Here is a 17328-nt window from a genome sequence, read left to right on the forward strand (position 1 = left end):
CGCTTTGTGATGGTGGCCCACTATGAAAGGAGCTATATAAAAAAGTTAAATTATTATTATTATTATTATTTATTATTATTATTATTATTATTATTATTATTATTACTACAGTACTACAGTTTAGCCGTTCAAAAAATGCACTCAGCTCCCTGCAACTTCAGCAACTGCCTCCCTCCAGCAGAAAACGATTTGACAGCACTGACATCATTAGTACTAACACGTAGTTCCCTTTGTGCGGAATCAAACCGAGTGCCAGATGAAGCGTGGCATTCACGTCTGCAGTCCATTATTGTGGCTGCTCGTGATTGTCCCTTCAGGTACTTCTGAAATTTCCCTGTCAGTCTCTGTTCAAACGTCAAGCATCTCGGACGTCATCAGTTCGAATAAACAGAGACTTGAACCAAATACAATAATGCATGGATGGCTCCCGTTTCTCATTCCAATAATACTAATAAAAAAAATTAAAAAAAATACATGACATTTATTAATCGAAATAGAAGTTTACAGTGACTGGAAAACGCTACAGTTAAATGCATCTAGTGACGAAATAAGAAACAAATAGGGTGTAGGGCAATTTCTCACCATTGACTGAGTCCTTACCCTCAGGTTTGATATCTGTTCGCACCACAAATGTAATTATTACTGACCTTTGTAGATCTGTAAAAAAATGAAATTACTTTTCCACGGGAGTCAAAAAATACTGTTTTATAATACGTGGACAAAAATAAATAAATACATACAAATATTCAGGTTTTGTTATTTTTCTGCTTCCTGGACAAGGAACTGTATGATGTGTTACCTTTACTGTGAATGAGATCCGGTATGTGCGAATTGCACTGTTGCTTATATGTTTGCAAAATGTACCTTTGAGAAATGCGCGTTTTCTTTTCTTTAAGTGTATTCGTTGCAGTTATCCGGGGCACAGTGAAAATGACACCGTGGCAAATGTGTAGGCCTACTCCAAACAGTTGTGCGTGGCTATAGAAAAAATATTGCCAGTTTCCGGTGACTCGGCAAGTGCGAGCATTGCGCGCAGTTAAGCTCTGTCATCCCTCACACCCGCCCGGGCTACCAAGGGACAGTATTGATTTTAACTCATCTTAATGGCTAGCAGCACATCATCCACTCACTCATATACATAGTAGATATTAGTCAGTGGGTTCCAGTCATATTTTTTCAGAATGGTGGGATACCTTCAAACAGCTGATCATTATCAGTAACTAACTCATTAACAAACTGTATGCAAAGCTGTGTGAATGATCTGGTTTATGCTGCTATGGACCGTGCTAAATGCCCAACACCAGATCCTTTTCTGAAGAGCTGTATAGTGCAAACCATACTGACAAAAACATGATCTAACTGTTAAACTGTTTAACTCAAGAATTTCTCTTTTGACACCCTGATCAATATCTGACCAAAATGTAAGAAAATCTTATTCTTTATAGATAAAGCAAAAATGACAAGAGTTTTGTAGATTGTTCCATAGATGTTTCTAACTAAAAGGCCTGACTCTTCAGTATTGTGTTGTTGTTATTTACAAGTAGTACTCATGCTGTCCAGTTGTTGCCTACATGCTAGTGTAACAGCAGTGTTGTGTGATACCTCTGCATTGTGGTTTAGCCACTGGCTCGTTGTGGTGCATGGAGTCGCTGGTTCACGCACTGCCTCCTCCTGTTTACACTTACAGTGTTACAAAGCTGTACCGGTGTTTTGGGGGAAGAAATGTAGCATAATTTTACTCCTTTCTTGTGACATCCCGCTAGTTCTTCTGAAGTTCAGCACCTACAGGACCTGGAAGGTGCTGAACCTGAGGCTTGAGCAATCTCTGCGAGTTGGTGCTATGACTTTTCCATTTCTGGATTCGCAGAGGACGTAAGAGGTGAGGACCTCTGACCTCTGGAACTGTTTATGTTGGCTAAACTGAGATAGCTTCTCTAATTAAACTTAATAATTTATCAACATACTGTTATAAGGGAAATAATACATTATTATTTTGTATTTTTATTAATAAGAAATTACTTCAATAAACAGGCCATACTATGAAATACTGTATTTCTTAGTGTTGCAGATATTACACGGTCAATTACAGGGCCTCCAATAAGATCACTGTCTTTCTTATTAGGCCTATTTTTATTTATTCTTTTTTATTTCATTGTTTTCATATGACAAAATAAATATTCTCGAGCATAAGCTTTGACTAATATCGATATACAGTATATCCATATATTCCCAAAATCTGAAGAATGACCTCAAATTAAAAAGAAGTGCCATTTGGATGTGTAATGCAATCAAGGAAAACGAACAGACCGAAGGGACAAGTCTTTAAAGCAACATGAATGGAATGTGTTTTATCATAATCTAGGATCTGCGAGTAAACGGCAGGCTCTTTAGCAGCAGATTCCAATATTCGATGAGTTATAAGATGTAATAAAAACACAATACTGCAATAAATATTACAAATGATATATTTTAACATGGAAGTTAGTAGCAGATCGTTAGCCATAACAGTACCACATTTAAGGTTAGGTTAAGGTCTAATACATACTAATGTTTTATCTTAGACATTTTTTAAAATAAATAACCATTCATTATTCAACTAGTTAAAACATTTTCACTGTTAAAGCATTGCAGCCAGATAACAGATATTGAAATACATTTCCTCAAGAATAACCTTAATATTTGGCTTTTACACAAAAGGAAAATCCACTTACAGTATTAAAAACATAAAAATTTTTGCACAGTTAGTTGATATTGAACAGGTATACATTTTTAAGTCAAAATAGGAAGATTCTTACCAAAAATACACAGTGCAAATATTGCTTAAGCTTATGAAAGACTAACGCAGACCTGAACGAAAGCTAGAATTGTTTAATGAGTCTGTTTCGTTGAGAGGTTTTCCGGAGTAGTTTCCTGTAGTCGTAAGGATTATCCTCGTCCTCCACACTTTCGGTCGAGGGCTTTTTTGTAACTGCTTGCCTGGGGATTAAAAAGAAGAAGTTTTTTATTTTATTTTTAAGGTGCTTACACCAGACTAACAAACAATGAAATGTCCCCATGTTCCTTGGAAAATTAACTATTTAACCCTATAAAAGGTACAAATAAACATGATGCTAACTTTCTTATTTTTGCAATGAGGTGCACGAAACTGACAGGTTGGATCTGATCATCCAAATTGTCACCCTCAAATGTATTTAAAAAAATAAACTGCCACTCAATTTCTTATGTACGTTAAGTACTTAACAGAAAAAAAGACTCATATCTGTTTTATAACTGCTTTAATAGTTTTATTCCAGATAGTTTATAAATACAAAAACTAGGTTTTCTGGCATGTTATGATGTAGTTACAATACAATTATAAACCAAATGCAATAGAATTACTATGGAATTAAAAGCAGGAGAGAATTACTCAAAACAAATTCACAATCTGCACAATAATGCTTTTACAAAGAAGCCTTGTCCTGCTGAATGCAAATTAAATGCCTGGCCAGCTTTCTGGCTCCAGATTGGGGTTATTCAAACATACAGCTGTTAGCAGCAGGTGTCTGTTGCCACTAATGCTCAAATGAAAATTAATTTTACTAGTCTGCAGATTAGGAAGAAAGGTAATGCTTCCATCTAATATGGAGAAAACCTGTGTCCACAAAATATTCTTTGTGCAAATGTAATAAATTATCTATGAAGAATAAGTATCGTATTGCCACATTTCGTGTCTCTCTTTCCACTGTGGATCAATAATACTGTATTCCTTTAAATTTAAGACATCCTTGAATTTAAGGTGCATCACAAATTTCCCACCCTCAGTTTGAGGAAAAATAACACATCAAATAAAGCTGCATTTACAAAGATACAACCTCAATTACGCATATATGAAAATGACTTATGGAGGCAGTTTGTGGCCGTATGCCGTCACACAGCACTACAGTTATGCGCTGCCTCTCATTTCCACTCGTTATTACTCACACCTGTTATTTTCCCTTTTTTGTGAACTGTTGTATTGCTTAGCATGTTGATAAATATGGGGGTCTGATCAGCATTTCTGATCTGTCCTGAAATTGTAAAAGCTTCTCTTCGAATTCCTCTGGAAGCTAATGACGCTTCTTTGAAAATGGCTGTCTGTATGTCATGGATGATTTGAGATCGGACAGTGACGTCTTTGTTCATCTTTTCTCTGCAGTCAGTCACGTTGCTGCTTGTGTATGTGATCACACTGTTACTTGTGTAAATTGTGTAATCCTTGTTGAACTCTTGAAGAAGGAGGAGTCTCCTGTGTTTTCTCAGGCTCCTGTTGCAAAGAAAGTTGGCGTGTCAACATCACAGGTGCGATTCATTTTGTTTAGGAATAAAAAAAAAACATTGATTCATATTTGAAATGATGTATTTAATATTTAATCATAATGCGTTTCTTTTTCTTTTCATAAAGAATCAAAAAAGTGTGACTGAGGTCATCTCAACTGCCTCTCGTTTAACTGGGACAGTCGCTTATTCAGGATATTTTTCTTCTCCCGAGGCGTCCTGATAAAGCAGCGCTGACTGTACACATATCACCATACTAGAATTTAAGACGCAGGCAATTTTGTAGAAGAAAAAATTGGTTTAAAAAGTGTGTCCTAAATTCAAGGGAATACGGTATTTACCCAGTTTGACTGAGTGCTGCAACCATCTAAGTGATGAGAATGAGTGGAAATAAGAAGGCAACCTCCCTTCCCAGGATAAAGCCAATCACCTCTTTTCACCCACCAATCCAAAGCAACAAATGATGCCAAGCTATTGAACCTATGAGACGACGCTTAGGTTGGCTGGTCTCTGCCTGGCCTCATGGGACACCTGACCAATAGTTGTCTTTAAAGTCTGTTGACGTGAAACCATCCTCACACAATTTTTCTCCTTAACCCAAACGCCAATGCAGTGCTTCCTGTGAACCAATGTGCTAGTCTTACAGATTGAAACCACGTTTGTGTAAAGAACCATGTTTCTCTGTGTGAATAGTTTTTTTTCATGGTTTTAAAATCCATGACCAAGTTAGTATAGTCTATGTTTGTCTAACCCCCTTTTCATATTTATACTTTGTGCGCTGGTGACATCTTTCTCTTGTACTGTACATAACGAATGTTTGGAAGCATGTTACACATGTACTTGTGGAGTCTGATGCACATTTCCTGTGGTTGCTTATTACCTGCCAGATTGTTTGGAGGCTGGATCCTCTGGTTCTGAAGATGGCTTTCTGTCAGATTCTCTTTCAGAGGAGGGCTTTCTCTCTGCGACCGAACAATTATTGTTCTTTGGGAATGACTGATTGGATGAAGGCTCCTTGTAATAAGGGTCTTCATTATCCAACAATTTCCTGGCACTGCAGAAAGAAAATATATGCAAATCATACAACTGAAGCAGAATCACTAATGACAAAACATATCATTTTAATTTGATGTCAAAAATACATGAAAGAAGCACAGAGGCAGGGTGAGGATATGTATGAATTGTACTGATAAGACGATTAGGTTATATAAAGTGCACTCCATTAAGATTTTGAACTCTGCTGCTCTATAATAGTCATCCAGAATATATTGCACCCAATGCTGAACACTATATTTATGTGTATGGAGAAATGGTTTTCTATTATCTTTCTTCATTCAGTGGGTGGCATACCACAATTTTCCCTTAAAACATGTTCTTGTAATGATTCATAATGAGAAATACTTTCCTCTGATATAGTAAAACAGTTTATTCCCTCTTCATGTATTTCATCCTCTTTCTCTTCACTTTTACAATATCGCACAGCACCATGCAAAGACCCTTTGCTTGCTTTCTGCTGCTTGTGGGTTAGGATATTTATCATTTTCAAATACATTCTGAAATCTTGCTGAATCATCTGTTAACTTGTGCAGATGTGTATTCCTCTTGAATCATTCCCAAACAGACATATTTTAGTTTATAGAATGGAAAGTCATGCTTTCTCACACAGACCAGCATTTTCCAGAATCAGTGTATGATCAACGGCCCCCTTTTGCCATTTTTAAACCAGCTACACTCTTACCCTACTAGCAGTCTGTAGCAGAGTCCAAAGACTGTACAGACATTCCACCTTATTGAATCCAGCAGGGACAGAGTGTTGAGTGAGACAGTCTTATCATTGTGCAACCCAGAATGCTTAATTTCTATGTGTCTATTTAATGAGTAACATACTTGTAAATGAGACTGTTTTGCTAGACTGTTGGCAGCAATGCCATAAAGCCTTCTCCTCTGGTAAACTTCCCAGCTCTTGAGGGTTCTCATAGTGTATTATTTTGGCCACTGTTGTTTTCTTTGTTTCCTGTCTTCCAGTGTTTTCTTCCAGTAAAGTTAGCAGCAATGTGATTGCTGTAGGTGCGTGCATGTGATGGATGCTACCTAGTGCATGCATTTGGAAGCTCTTAGTGATTAGGTGTAACTCTTAATTCTATTGAACCTTGGAATTAAAATATTTGTGGAGATGGTCAGGTCAGGTCGGGTCGGATATGTAAATATTTCAAAGGTCTCAGGCTTGGGTCAGATTCAGATCAGGTTTTAAATTTAGGCCCGAGCTGACCTCTACCAAGGAGGTGTTGCTAATGTCACTACGGAGGGTATCCAATTTTAACAGATGTGACAACTACCACAGACCAGCCATTTTGAGTCTTACTTGTGCATTGCATGATCTCAACTGCTGCCTAGGGACACAGTTGAAGTAATTCTAAAATGCATAAGGAACGTTGTGGTCAGCAGTATCATTAAAAATGTAATCCTATGATCTTTTTGTGAAATCCTAGTAACTGAATGATGCACCAGTGTATGGTTCCTCAGCTCTTATTATTTTGAAATTTAATAAGTGTATAATGCAATTAATTTATTCTATAGAACATCTTTTTTTTTCTTATGCAACTTGGCTGTATAACAATGAATGGTACAGTACTAGGGGATTGGCATATCATATTGGCAATAGTTTGTAGTGCAATTGAGGAAACAACCAGTGACTAGAACAGCATGCCCATAGCATACACTGGAGCAAGTGGTGAAGAAAGTGGTTATTCTCGCAGCTGCAGCTGAAAGCAGTCAGTGCAGCTAGCTCTGGACGGGCGAAGCCAATATACTGCAAGTACTACTTGCAAACCAACCAAAGAGAATACTGATGCTTGTAACAGGCAAGCTGGATAGGTCAGCCGACAAGCAGGAATCACACAAACTAAAGAATGCAGTTTAGCGTCTGACTTACAGATTTCACCAATAACTGCCTGTTTAATTACATTCCTCGCAGTCCAGGACAGATGACTAAACCTCTTCAATTAACCCTATCTTCTACCAAGTGAACCAAGATGGTAGGAATACAGCAGGAAAGTCTAGTATGTCTCACAGGTATTGTTACGAACTTTCAGTATATAGACATGCTACTGACGGAGCCACGTATCAGAATACTCTGTGCTTGAATGACTGTATGTTGAATAAGATCACACCAGGAACAGCGCACAAACAAAACCATTTCTGTTCCCTACACTTCTGTTGCCACATATTACTTTCCCACTGACCTTGTAATTCTTAATGATGCATATAAACTACTCACCCTGCCACAGGCTTTATTTACCTGCTCACATATGATTACCTGCAGTGTCAAAATCTATTTTATTGTCTCTCATACCGGTCTTTCAAGTCTCTTTAATAACCCTCCCTACTCCTCCTCCTCTTCTGGAGCTCTATAGCAATCTGTTCTTTTTGGATCCTTCATCACCTCCCTGAGCTGCAGCTCACCTTGGAGCAGACACAGACGTACGTTTCAGGCATGGCAGTGATAAAGCCGAGTCTGACCTACATAAGGCTTATCATTTACTGTGCTTTAATCTGTAAGCCTCTAACAGTACAGACACCAATAAATGTTACATCTAAAATCTAGGACTGAAGTTATTGTATTTTGTAGCTTGCTCTTAATTGTACTGTAATTCTTTATATGTATTTTTTGTATACAAATGTAAGTCGCCCTGGGTAAGGGTGTCTGCTGAGAAATAAATAATAATAATAAAAGATAAGTTCTTTGCGGAATATATGTGCTACATCAAATGGTATGTAAATCAAGGATTCTGAGTCATCTAGATCAAATTTAATCTGATCCCTTGTATGAATGCAATATGCCATGCACTGGCATTATGGACCTGCAATGAGGAGGTTATGGACTAAAATGAAAAAAAAAAATAGTATAGCGGCTTGTGCAAACAAGGCTGGGTCTTTTGTATAGTGGTTTGTGGAGTAGTTACCCAGCCTCCACTTGTTACATATATGGTAGTGAATAAGATGAGTGGTAAATGTGGTTGGGATCTCTGGGACCGGTGTAGGGTTCTGTAGAAATCCTCTTAACTTCTGATGTGCTCTTGTACAGTAGAAGCTTCAAATGATATATTTTAACAACCTTTAATTAAGCTAGTATTCATTACCCGATGGCAAAAGATCTGAAAAGATAGCCTTGGGTGGCTCTTAGTTTCAATGCAGTTTTAAACAGCTATTGTGAATACTGTTACACTGTATAACAGCATTATGATCATCAAAATGTGCTCATAGTAATTCTGCAATTAAAACTGGCATGCTGATAAATCGAGTAGAATCTTCTATAAAATCTGCAGAAATGATAAACCCTGCTACAAAGATACAGTAACTACAGCTATTATTAAATTCATTTTTTCAGACCAGTAAATTGAGGATACATCGTGAATGTGCATGGATTATTCTTTTTATATAACAAGAAAAATGACTGGAAAAGAAATCTATATTAAACCGCAAAATGTGTAGATTGTTAGTCATCGGCTTAACAGCGCAGCATGATTAGGAACAAAGAGATTTGTCCAGATGTTTTGTTGTTGGATTTAAGTGAATGCAAGACAGCTTTCAAAATTATATCCAGTAAAAAATATTCACAGAGCTGTGCCAAATACGGAAAACACATTCAATGCTAGATCTCTTAACACCTGTTGTGAAATATTAAGTACTCATGAAAAAGGTTTTAAGTAGCGAATGATAATTTAACATTTGGAGTGTAGCCCTGCTGCAAATTTGCGCTATTCCGTTAAATCAAAATGTTGTATTTCTTGTAACATAGTTAGAACGCACCAGAATCACATTTACTAGCGTGCTACACCTAAACACAATTCTATTGGACTGGTTTCCCCTCTGAACCAATTAGCCAACAGATAGTGGAATTTGGGGGTGGGACTTAGCATTTTGATTGGGTTTCTGCGAGAGAGTGCGAAGGAACAGACGCAACGTGAGAGAGTGAAAGAAAAGTTTTATAGTAAAATAAATATTATCTGAATGATATATTTTGTACTTTATTAGCAGAGTATAAGAGGCTAATATATTTCAGTAAACCAAACGTTTTCTGTAGACAGTCACCATTTTATGGTATAGTCTTTTTTGTTTATTATTAATTTACTTTTCTGCTGGCGTCTGGAACTGCTGCTGAGACCCAGATAGCACTCGGGGTGACCAGGAGAAAGCCTCGAGTACCTCTGGCCACGTTGGAAAACTTACCTTGGAAGCAAGAAACAGCACTGTGTTGCTGGTCGTGAGTACTGCTTGCATTCAAAAAAGTGCAAGAGTTTAATTATTTTGCATAGCATATTGATTGTATGCTATTTATTTTAATACCTAGCCTTTGTTTATTGTGTGTGTTGTGAGTGGATACTGGGGTTAGTATTTGATAATAATTCCTATTAAGGGGTGCACGTGTATTTAGATGTTCCTTACATAAGTGGAGGCACCGCATTAAAGAAACAGTACACATATATTTTTAACAGACAAATTATAATTTAAATAAGTATTGGGAACCCAGGCCTCGTCACTTACAGTGAGTTAGGGGTTGTGTACTCCAGACACTAACAGGAGTGGGAGGGGCGTTACAGGAGTTACAAAGGGTTCAAATCTATTAAACAAGCCAATTATTTATTTTATTTGGATTTAGCTTATTTCATGATACAGCGCACTATTTATTTATTTTTTTTTCAGAAATTCCAGGAGTTACTATTTCATTTAAAAACTATGCTTTGATTAATGAAATAATGTTTTGTATTTTTTAAAGCTGTTCTGACTTTTGATCCTCTACAGTCTAGAAAAGTTTGAAGAAAATCAAAGTTGAACTATTTTGTCAAAACAGAATAATACTACTGATACAAACGCTTTGTGTAAAAGCTCTGTGGGTAGGCCCCATTTGCGACTACTATTATGCATTATGATTAAAGATTAAAGAAACTTATGGACACCTTCCAAACGATGAGGCAGTTTCCACGTATCCCTGCTCCATAGAAGTATGATAGCACATCTATTTAGAATCAGCTCACAAGCTGGAAACTGCCATCAATTACTTATTAGTAGAACACGAAGCAGAAAGGCTTCACTGGTTTTAAACACTTGGAGTGGACTGTAATCATTAGTGGGAAAATTAAAGACAAAAACATTGATTACCTTTGCTTCCTTGGCCTCCGTTTATCATCCTGAACTGATCTCTACAAATATAACAAAAAGATGAAAGGTTGTGTGTAAGGTTAGATAACACAGCAAGGGAGTCTGAGTTGAAGCAAAAGGTCAAGCATTGGTTCTGGTGATTTACTGCTTTTTACACTTAAAATGAAAATGAAACTCCATAAACATACAGTAATATCACGTCTCAGACACAACTTGTTCAAAGACGAGAACGTATTGAACATTTCAGCTAGTCTCAGCTAGACCTTGACTTGCATTGAACACATCCCAATCACAGCAGAGTATCACAGTATTAAAATAAAGACAAAATAGCAAAACAAAATTAACAGGGGTACATCAGCCTAAATGTGCAAGAAGGACAATCCATTCTGAAAGTTACATTATGCTTGAGATGTAGTCAATTAAAATTAAAAGCACATAGACATAGCAGAATCCATTAAATAGACCATTACATAGTAGCAATTACTGCAAATATCCAATTATGTTTGATGTTCCTGAAATAGGTGAAAGGCTTATAGTCTGCAAGTTCTTCAGATTTGATTGGCTAACTCGTGCATTGTGAAAATCAATTCATATCATGCTGATCAGATGGCTTAGGTTGTTGCAGGCTTTGATTAAGAAAGCTGTGGGGGGGGGCACACCATTGGAAAAGCCTTTCAGTAGGATATCAACTGCAAAATGGTCATCTTTAACTACGAAGGGATAAGCGGCTATTTAAAGCTTTACTTACATGTATTAGATTATAGTAGGTGGAGTCTTCTGGGCTATTCAGTGTTTTTGGTTGCTGGCTCCTTCTAGGTGTTCTTGTCTGCTTCTGATCTACTATAAAAGAAGAGAGTTACAGGAAAGGATACTACTGTGCATCATGAAATCATTGGAACGGGTAACACAGGTGTGGTGACAGAAAACCAAAAAGGTGATAAAGAATGTGTTAAGGTGGAGTAAAATGAACTGGACCTGCAGTCCCATAACTTGCACCAGGGGTTATGAGTTTGTCTGAATTGTTCTCTGTAGGAACTTTTTGCAGTTCATATGTTGCCTTTATTTTCATCAGGGTTGGGGTCAATTTCTGTATTTCAATTCCATTTCCAATTCACTTTTAATCAATTCCAACACATCATGATCAAAATTGCAAAAAGAAGCTTCTCACAGTGGCAACAAATTACTTCAATTGAAATTACTGTTAGTCAATTAAAATTGGCTTCAAATGAAAGCAGCTGAACAATTACAACAATTGTGTCAATAAAGTGTCAATTCCAAATACAATTCCTTCAAAGGAATTGGAATTGATTTTAAAAAGGAATTGGAATTTAAAAAAAGGCATTGACCCCAACCCTGATTGTCATTCATATACAGTACACACCATGCTCTGGGTCATTTATAAATCCCTGGGGCAGCACGTATCACTAAAGGTGTTACGGTTAAAGTATTCATTTATTTTACCAATATTTAAACTATATGCTTTATCAAATTACTATCAGACCATCATCCCTGAGCACAAAGCAGAGGGTTGAAGAACTTATGTTTGCTGTATAAGTAAACATTTTCTGCAAGCACAGATCAGAATGCATAGAAAGAAAAATTGGATTGTATTTTGATTTAGATATACAACAACAGTACATTCAATTAGCTTGCTTCTTTAAAGATGTGAGTGGGAAAGCATACTACAGTAAGTGCTGGAATCTGACTTTTTCTATAATACAAATCAATGCAATTTAGATGGTGACAATGAGATTGCAAGGGTTCATTTAATCTTTTTGTAAGTCTTCTCCTTGTAGCTAATACTGTACCTTTTGTGATGAATGACAGATGAAAACATGTCATTGTAATGTGTTTTTAAATAAAGTAGGGCGCTCTGACTTCATATCTCATTGGTTTTTAAAGTGCCTCCTGCCAATGCCTGCAATTACTGTTCTTGCCACTTCTCCAGGTATAACTACAATTTGTCTTTAACTTCATAGTGTTTTTTTTTTTCTTATTAGTTACAGTTAGTGGGCAGCTGGTCAACTGAGACAACTGCTGATAAAACATTTTCATTTCCCAGTGACTGTAGTAATGGCTGGTAAATCAAGGCACTTGTTGGATTCAGAAAGTCACTCCTTTCAAATTGTTTTAACAAGCCTTCCCATGTGAGAACAAAGCGTAGCAGGTTCTAGTATAGCAGGCCACCAAGTAGAAGAAGTGAATTACTTTGGAAGAATTCTTAGGACCTAGTATGTGTTCAAATAAAAATGTCAAACTAATAACAGCTATAACCATGTACAGTATTCTCATCTCTACTGTGCCTTCTGAAAGATGACTGGCTTATTTGAATGAAGCTGTAAATCATGAGCATTTCCCTATTGTGTTCTCTCTCAGTATTCCAAACAATTATCTAAATGTAGCTATTTACTGCCCCTGCCCCTGGGTTGATGATCATTTTGACTTGGTGCACGAACGCTGAAGCCTGAAATACTAAGCAATAAATCAAAGTCTGTAAAAGCTAATTAGCCCTAAAAAAGCATTGTCATGTTTATCAAACACTGCTCCATAAAGGTCACTGGAAATGATAAATTGCTCAGGAGAAATAATGATAATTTAATAGCTTTGTGTTAATGATTGCAATTTTACAATTGCTGGAAATCTGCTAAAGAAATGCAATGATTATTATCTAAAGTTTCCTTTATGAAAAATAATGGTTAGCATTTAAAATGCCAGCATCAGTTTTGGGCATGTATCAATTAATCATAATTAGTTTTTGAACAGAAAAGTTGAATTTGATTTGTAACCCTGTCTTTAAATTCTTTTATAACACTATGTAACACAATTTTTGTTCCTGGGTAGTAAGTCTTATTTCCTAATTGCTTATGCCTCAAAAGTATAGAAAATCTTTTGACTACAAAAGATTTAGAAGTGAGTAGTTTTTCGAGATTTATGATTATACTGTAAATTTACAGTATAATCGTAAATCTTGAAAAACTACTCACTTCTAAATCTGTTGTAGTCATTTTTGTATTACTTTAGTAGAAGTACATGTTAATTTGGATTCATATGTTGTTTTTTCTGACTTTATGTGAACGAAAAGACACAAAAGTGCCCCTTTTCTCATTGGAAATAGTGATATTTCAAAATATCACTGTCCTGGTCACAAAAGTAAAGTTTGTGGGGAAGAATAGCCATTTTCTATACTTTTGAGGCATAAGCAATTTGGAAATAACACTTACTACCCAGGAACAAAAAAAGAAATAATTTGTTACACTGTGTAATATAAAAAATGCTCTACCGTGTTAATTTATACAATATACAGTAAGTCAAAAGTAGAATAATAATCTAACATTCCCTTTCAAGTACAAAATGTAACCATTACCAAATGGGTCAGTATACCCAAGCCATCACAATGGCAAGATTGCTTCATGACCGAAATGCTACAAGGCTAAGCTGAGGCTGCCTTGTGCGTTACGATTCGTAACCCCAGTAACAAGTAGCTAGGGCTAAAACATTTTGGGAGAAATGCACAGCAGACAAAAACATTGTTCGGACTACCTCCAACTTTTTGTCCTGTCAATGTCGTATGCCAAGGCCCGCACTGGGCAGAGCGTATAGATCTTCAGCTCCCTATCAGACTGGAAAGGAGGTGAAAGGAAGCCTCCAGTTCTACAGAGTGGTTGACATGGAATGCCGAGATTGTCTTTGGCAAAAGGCCAAACCCTTGTCCTTGCCTCTGTAAAAATTAAGCAGGCTTTAGCTATGGAAAATGCCTGCATCTCACTTACCAGCTTTGTGGTGACAGCAAGCAAATAGTTGCTTGAGCGATAAATATTTGGAGGATGGAGGCTTGAAGAGTGCATTGAGCACCATGTTTAACCTCCAGCGAGGAACAATGCCCTTCATAGACGTCCAAAGCCACGAACCCCTTTCAAAAATTGCTCTGCCAGGAAGCTGAGCTCCTGGGGAGACCGAGTCAATTTTGACATGGCAAGCTGAATGGCTGCCAGATTGACCTTTAATGTAGAGCGGGATACTTTAATAGCAGTATCACTGCCATGGAATAAGTCATGGGGTTTAAACCCACGAGGCAGACACCACATCTGAAAGACTCTCCACTTGTACCTGTACCGGGAACATGTGGATGCTGCTCTGGCATTTTGTAAGGTGTCAGTAACCCTATAGGCTCTCCTGTCAGGTCAGTCTTGAAAGGAAACATGGCGTGGAGATCTGTGAGCGCAGTACTTTTACATCCTCTGAGGTGGGCCATGACTGCGTCACAGGCTCTGCAAGCAGCTTTGATATATATTATTCAGGTTTCGTGTCTTTAAGAGGTAAATACCCATACAGTAATGATTAGCAAGTTATGTAAGACTTTAAACAGCAGTTAATTGTTTGTTATGCTCATGTAATTATTGCCCGTTTTAAGCCTGGCATTGTCTAGAACACCTTTGAGCAGCGATGACATGGTCTGTTAAAATAATTATCTCTGGCATGCTTATTTCAAACTTATCAGAAACAAATTTCTCCAGATGCAAATTATAAGTAGCAGTTGAACTTTAGGCATACTGAGGTAATGATTATTATTAATCTAAACATACACAGCAATGACACATACCAGTACCATAATCTAAATGTCATCAAATTGCATTCCTTAGCAATTTCCTCTAAGGATAAGCAAGCATCGGAACTTATAATCACATTGCACAGAGCACACGTACTCACACTGTGATGATCTTGACAATAATCCCCGAAATTCTCAAAACTATTAAAACTCCACCATCAGATACAATATGTGGTTTCTTCCTTTAACCATTATCCAAATGTTTACAATTCTTGATATTTACTCCACTAATATTTAGAATGGATTTATTCTGATAGTAATTTGATAAAGCATATGCAGTCAAACCCATTTAATATCACACTTGCTTATTATCATTAAATTGAACCACAATATAATGGGAGTCAATGGAAACAAGCTCCTGATAATATCACTTTGGTTAATTTCATGCTCTGCATAATATCAAGGAAATGTAACAAACATACAATTGATTTCAACCGCACTTAATATCATTCCAAAATGCTGCATCAGCTGTCCTGTACTATCAGCATGTTCTGTATACACTGTACTCGACAGCCGTGTGCTCACATGATCACCCAGCTTGACTCGTGGAGATCACAAGTGTGTGTTCAGTGCATATTATCATTGCATATTAAAATGAAAAACTCAGAAACTAAACGATTTATACAGCTGTGGCAGAGCAGGGCTCTGCCCTTGGAAATACTGGCAGGGATAGAGTTAAATTCTCCCTGCCCAGGTTGATTGCCCCAGGTGGGAGCAATCAACTAATGTAATTAATCAATTATCATTTAGCCACCTGGCATAAAAGGAGGCCTCAGCCTCCCAGTAGGGAGGAGGGAGCTGAGGAAGCAGGTTTTGTATTTGTGAATCCAGTGAAGGTATTGCCCAGCCTGGAAACCTTAATTTTGCAAGTTTTGTTTTTGTATTGCTTTATTTGTGTTTAAATCCCTTTATTTTGCCATTGTGCACTTTTATTTTGTGTTATTTATAATAAAATTAGTATTTTTTTTGAACTGCAGACTGTCTCTGGGCCTCTATCCACTCGCCACCCTGCCACAACAGCCATAAAGGCTGAAATATTTGCTCTATCCGAGAACGAAGAAGAAAAAATATATCGCTTACAAACTTTCTTCACACCTGTCTACGATCTCAAAGATTATTAAAAACAGGAATGCAATTGAGAGCCTATCTCAACTCTCAAGTGGCTTCTACTGCTAAAATAGTGCATACAGGAAAGTGCAAGGACTGGGAAGATAACTGAAACCGGTTTAAATGTGTACGTGGTGGTTTGATTTATTCGGTTATTGATGAACACCAGATCATGCCGCTCTGGTTATTGATGCTGGGTCCCTTTAAAGTGATATTGAGTGGGTTTGACTGTAGTTTAAATAAAATTTCAGTAACATAAATGAATAATTTAACCTTAATGCCTATAGCAATATGTGTTGTCATTTTATTGTCTCCTGTCATGTGCCGATGGAGAGGTCTTGACATAAATACAATGCCCAATTCTATGACGAAGGGTGTTATTTTTCAGTAGTTTGAATCAGAAAACATGTTGACAGTAATTATAACCCTTTTACATTTTAGACATTACAATAGAACTTGCGATACACTTATTTGGAAGTGATCTGACAGAACTGTTTATTTTTATGAAGATAGAGCGCAAATAAAAGTAAAGAAACAACTGGCAGCTATTGTTTTTGACATCACATCCATAACCTGTATTTTATCAGAGCATCAAAAAGCATATGCTTGTCTAATGCTTTGCCCAAACAATGTAAACATTACATTTTTACCATTGCACAGCATAAGCACCATTGATGCTGCAGTTAAAAAGTTCCAGAATATAATGTTACATGACAGACTGATGCAAATGCATGCATAGAACTTTAGGAAACTTAGAAACGTAGAAAATGCTATTGCCATAGACCCTACAATGAGCAGAGACTCAACCAATTTAAACATTTCTGGCTTGGCCAGCTATTCTTCATGGTTAGCCTGGATAAGAGATAAGAAGATGGGCTGATTTGTAAATGTGCTTTGTTTAATTTCAATGAAATGCAAAGGCTCTGTTCTGTGTTGAGATTGTGAAGGACTGCTTCATCCTAGTCTGCAGACAGGTGAGAAAAAGAAAAGTGGGCTTCATGATTGATTGGCAAAGATAGAAATTCAGTACCACTTTAGACAAAGTGAAGTTGACAGCCAGATATAGTATCACCTTGTCCTTGTGGAATAAAGGAACTCTGAAGTGGTTTATTGGTGAAAAGCCTGTGATGTTCTCTACAAATTTCAGGAACAAGTTCAAAACA

General features: G+C 37.0%; 1 protein-coding gene across 1 annotated transcript in view; it reads right to left on the reverse strand.

Moving 5' to 3' along the window:
• Positions 1-2451: 2451 nt before the first annotated feature.
• Positions 2452-17328, reverse strand: part of LOC121312149 (myosin-IIIa-like) — a 67283-nt gene continuing 52406 nt past the window's right edge. Inside the window, exons 31-34 of the mRNA XM_041244134.1 lie at positions 11201-11292; positions 10453-10493; positions 5174-5347; positions 2452-2976 (exon numbers count right to left, since the gene is read on the reverse strand). Coding sequence (XP_041100068.1) covers positions 2859-2976; positions 5174-5347; positions 10453-10493; positions 11201-11292 — 425 coding nt within the window. The 3' untranslated portion in view covers positions 2452-2858. The remainder of the gene's footprint in view (positions 2977-5173; positions 5348-10452; positions 10494-11200; positions 11293-17328) is intronic.

The sequence above is a fragment of the Polyodon spathula genome, chromosome 3 (genome assembly GCF_017654505.1).
Source record: "Polyodon spathula isolate WHYD16114869_AA chromosome 3, ASM1765450v1, whole genome shotgun sequence".
Lineage (NCBI taxonomy): Eukaryota > Metazoa > Chordata > Actinopteri > Acipenseriformes > Polyodontidae > Polyodon > Polyodon spathula.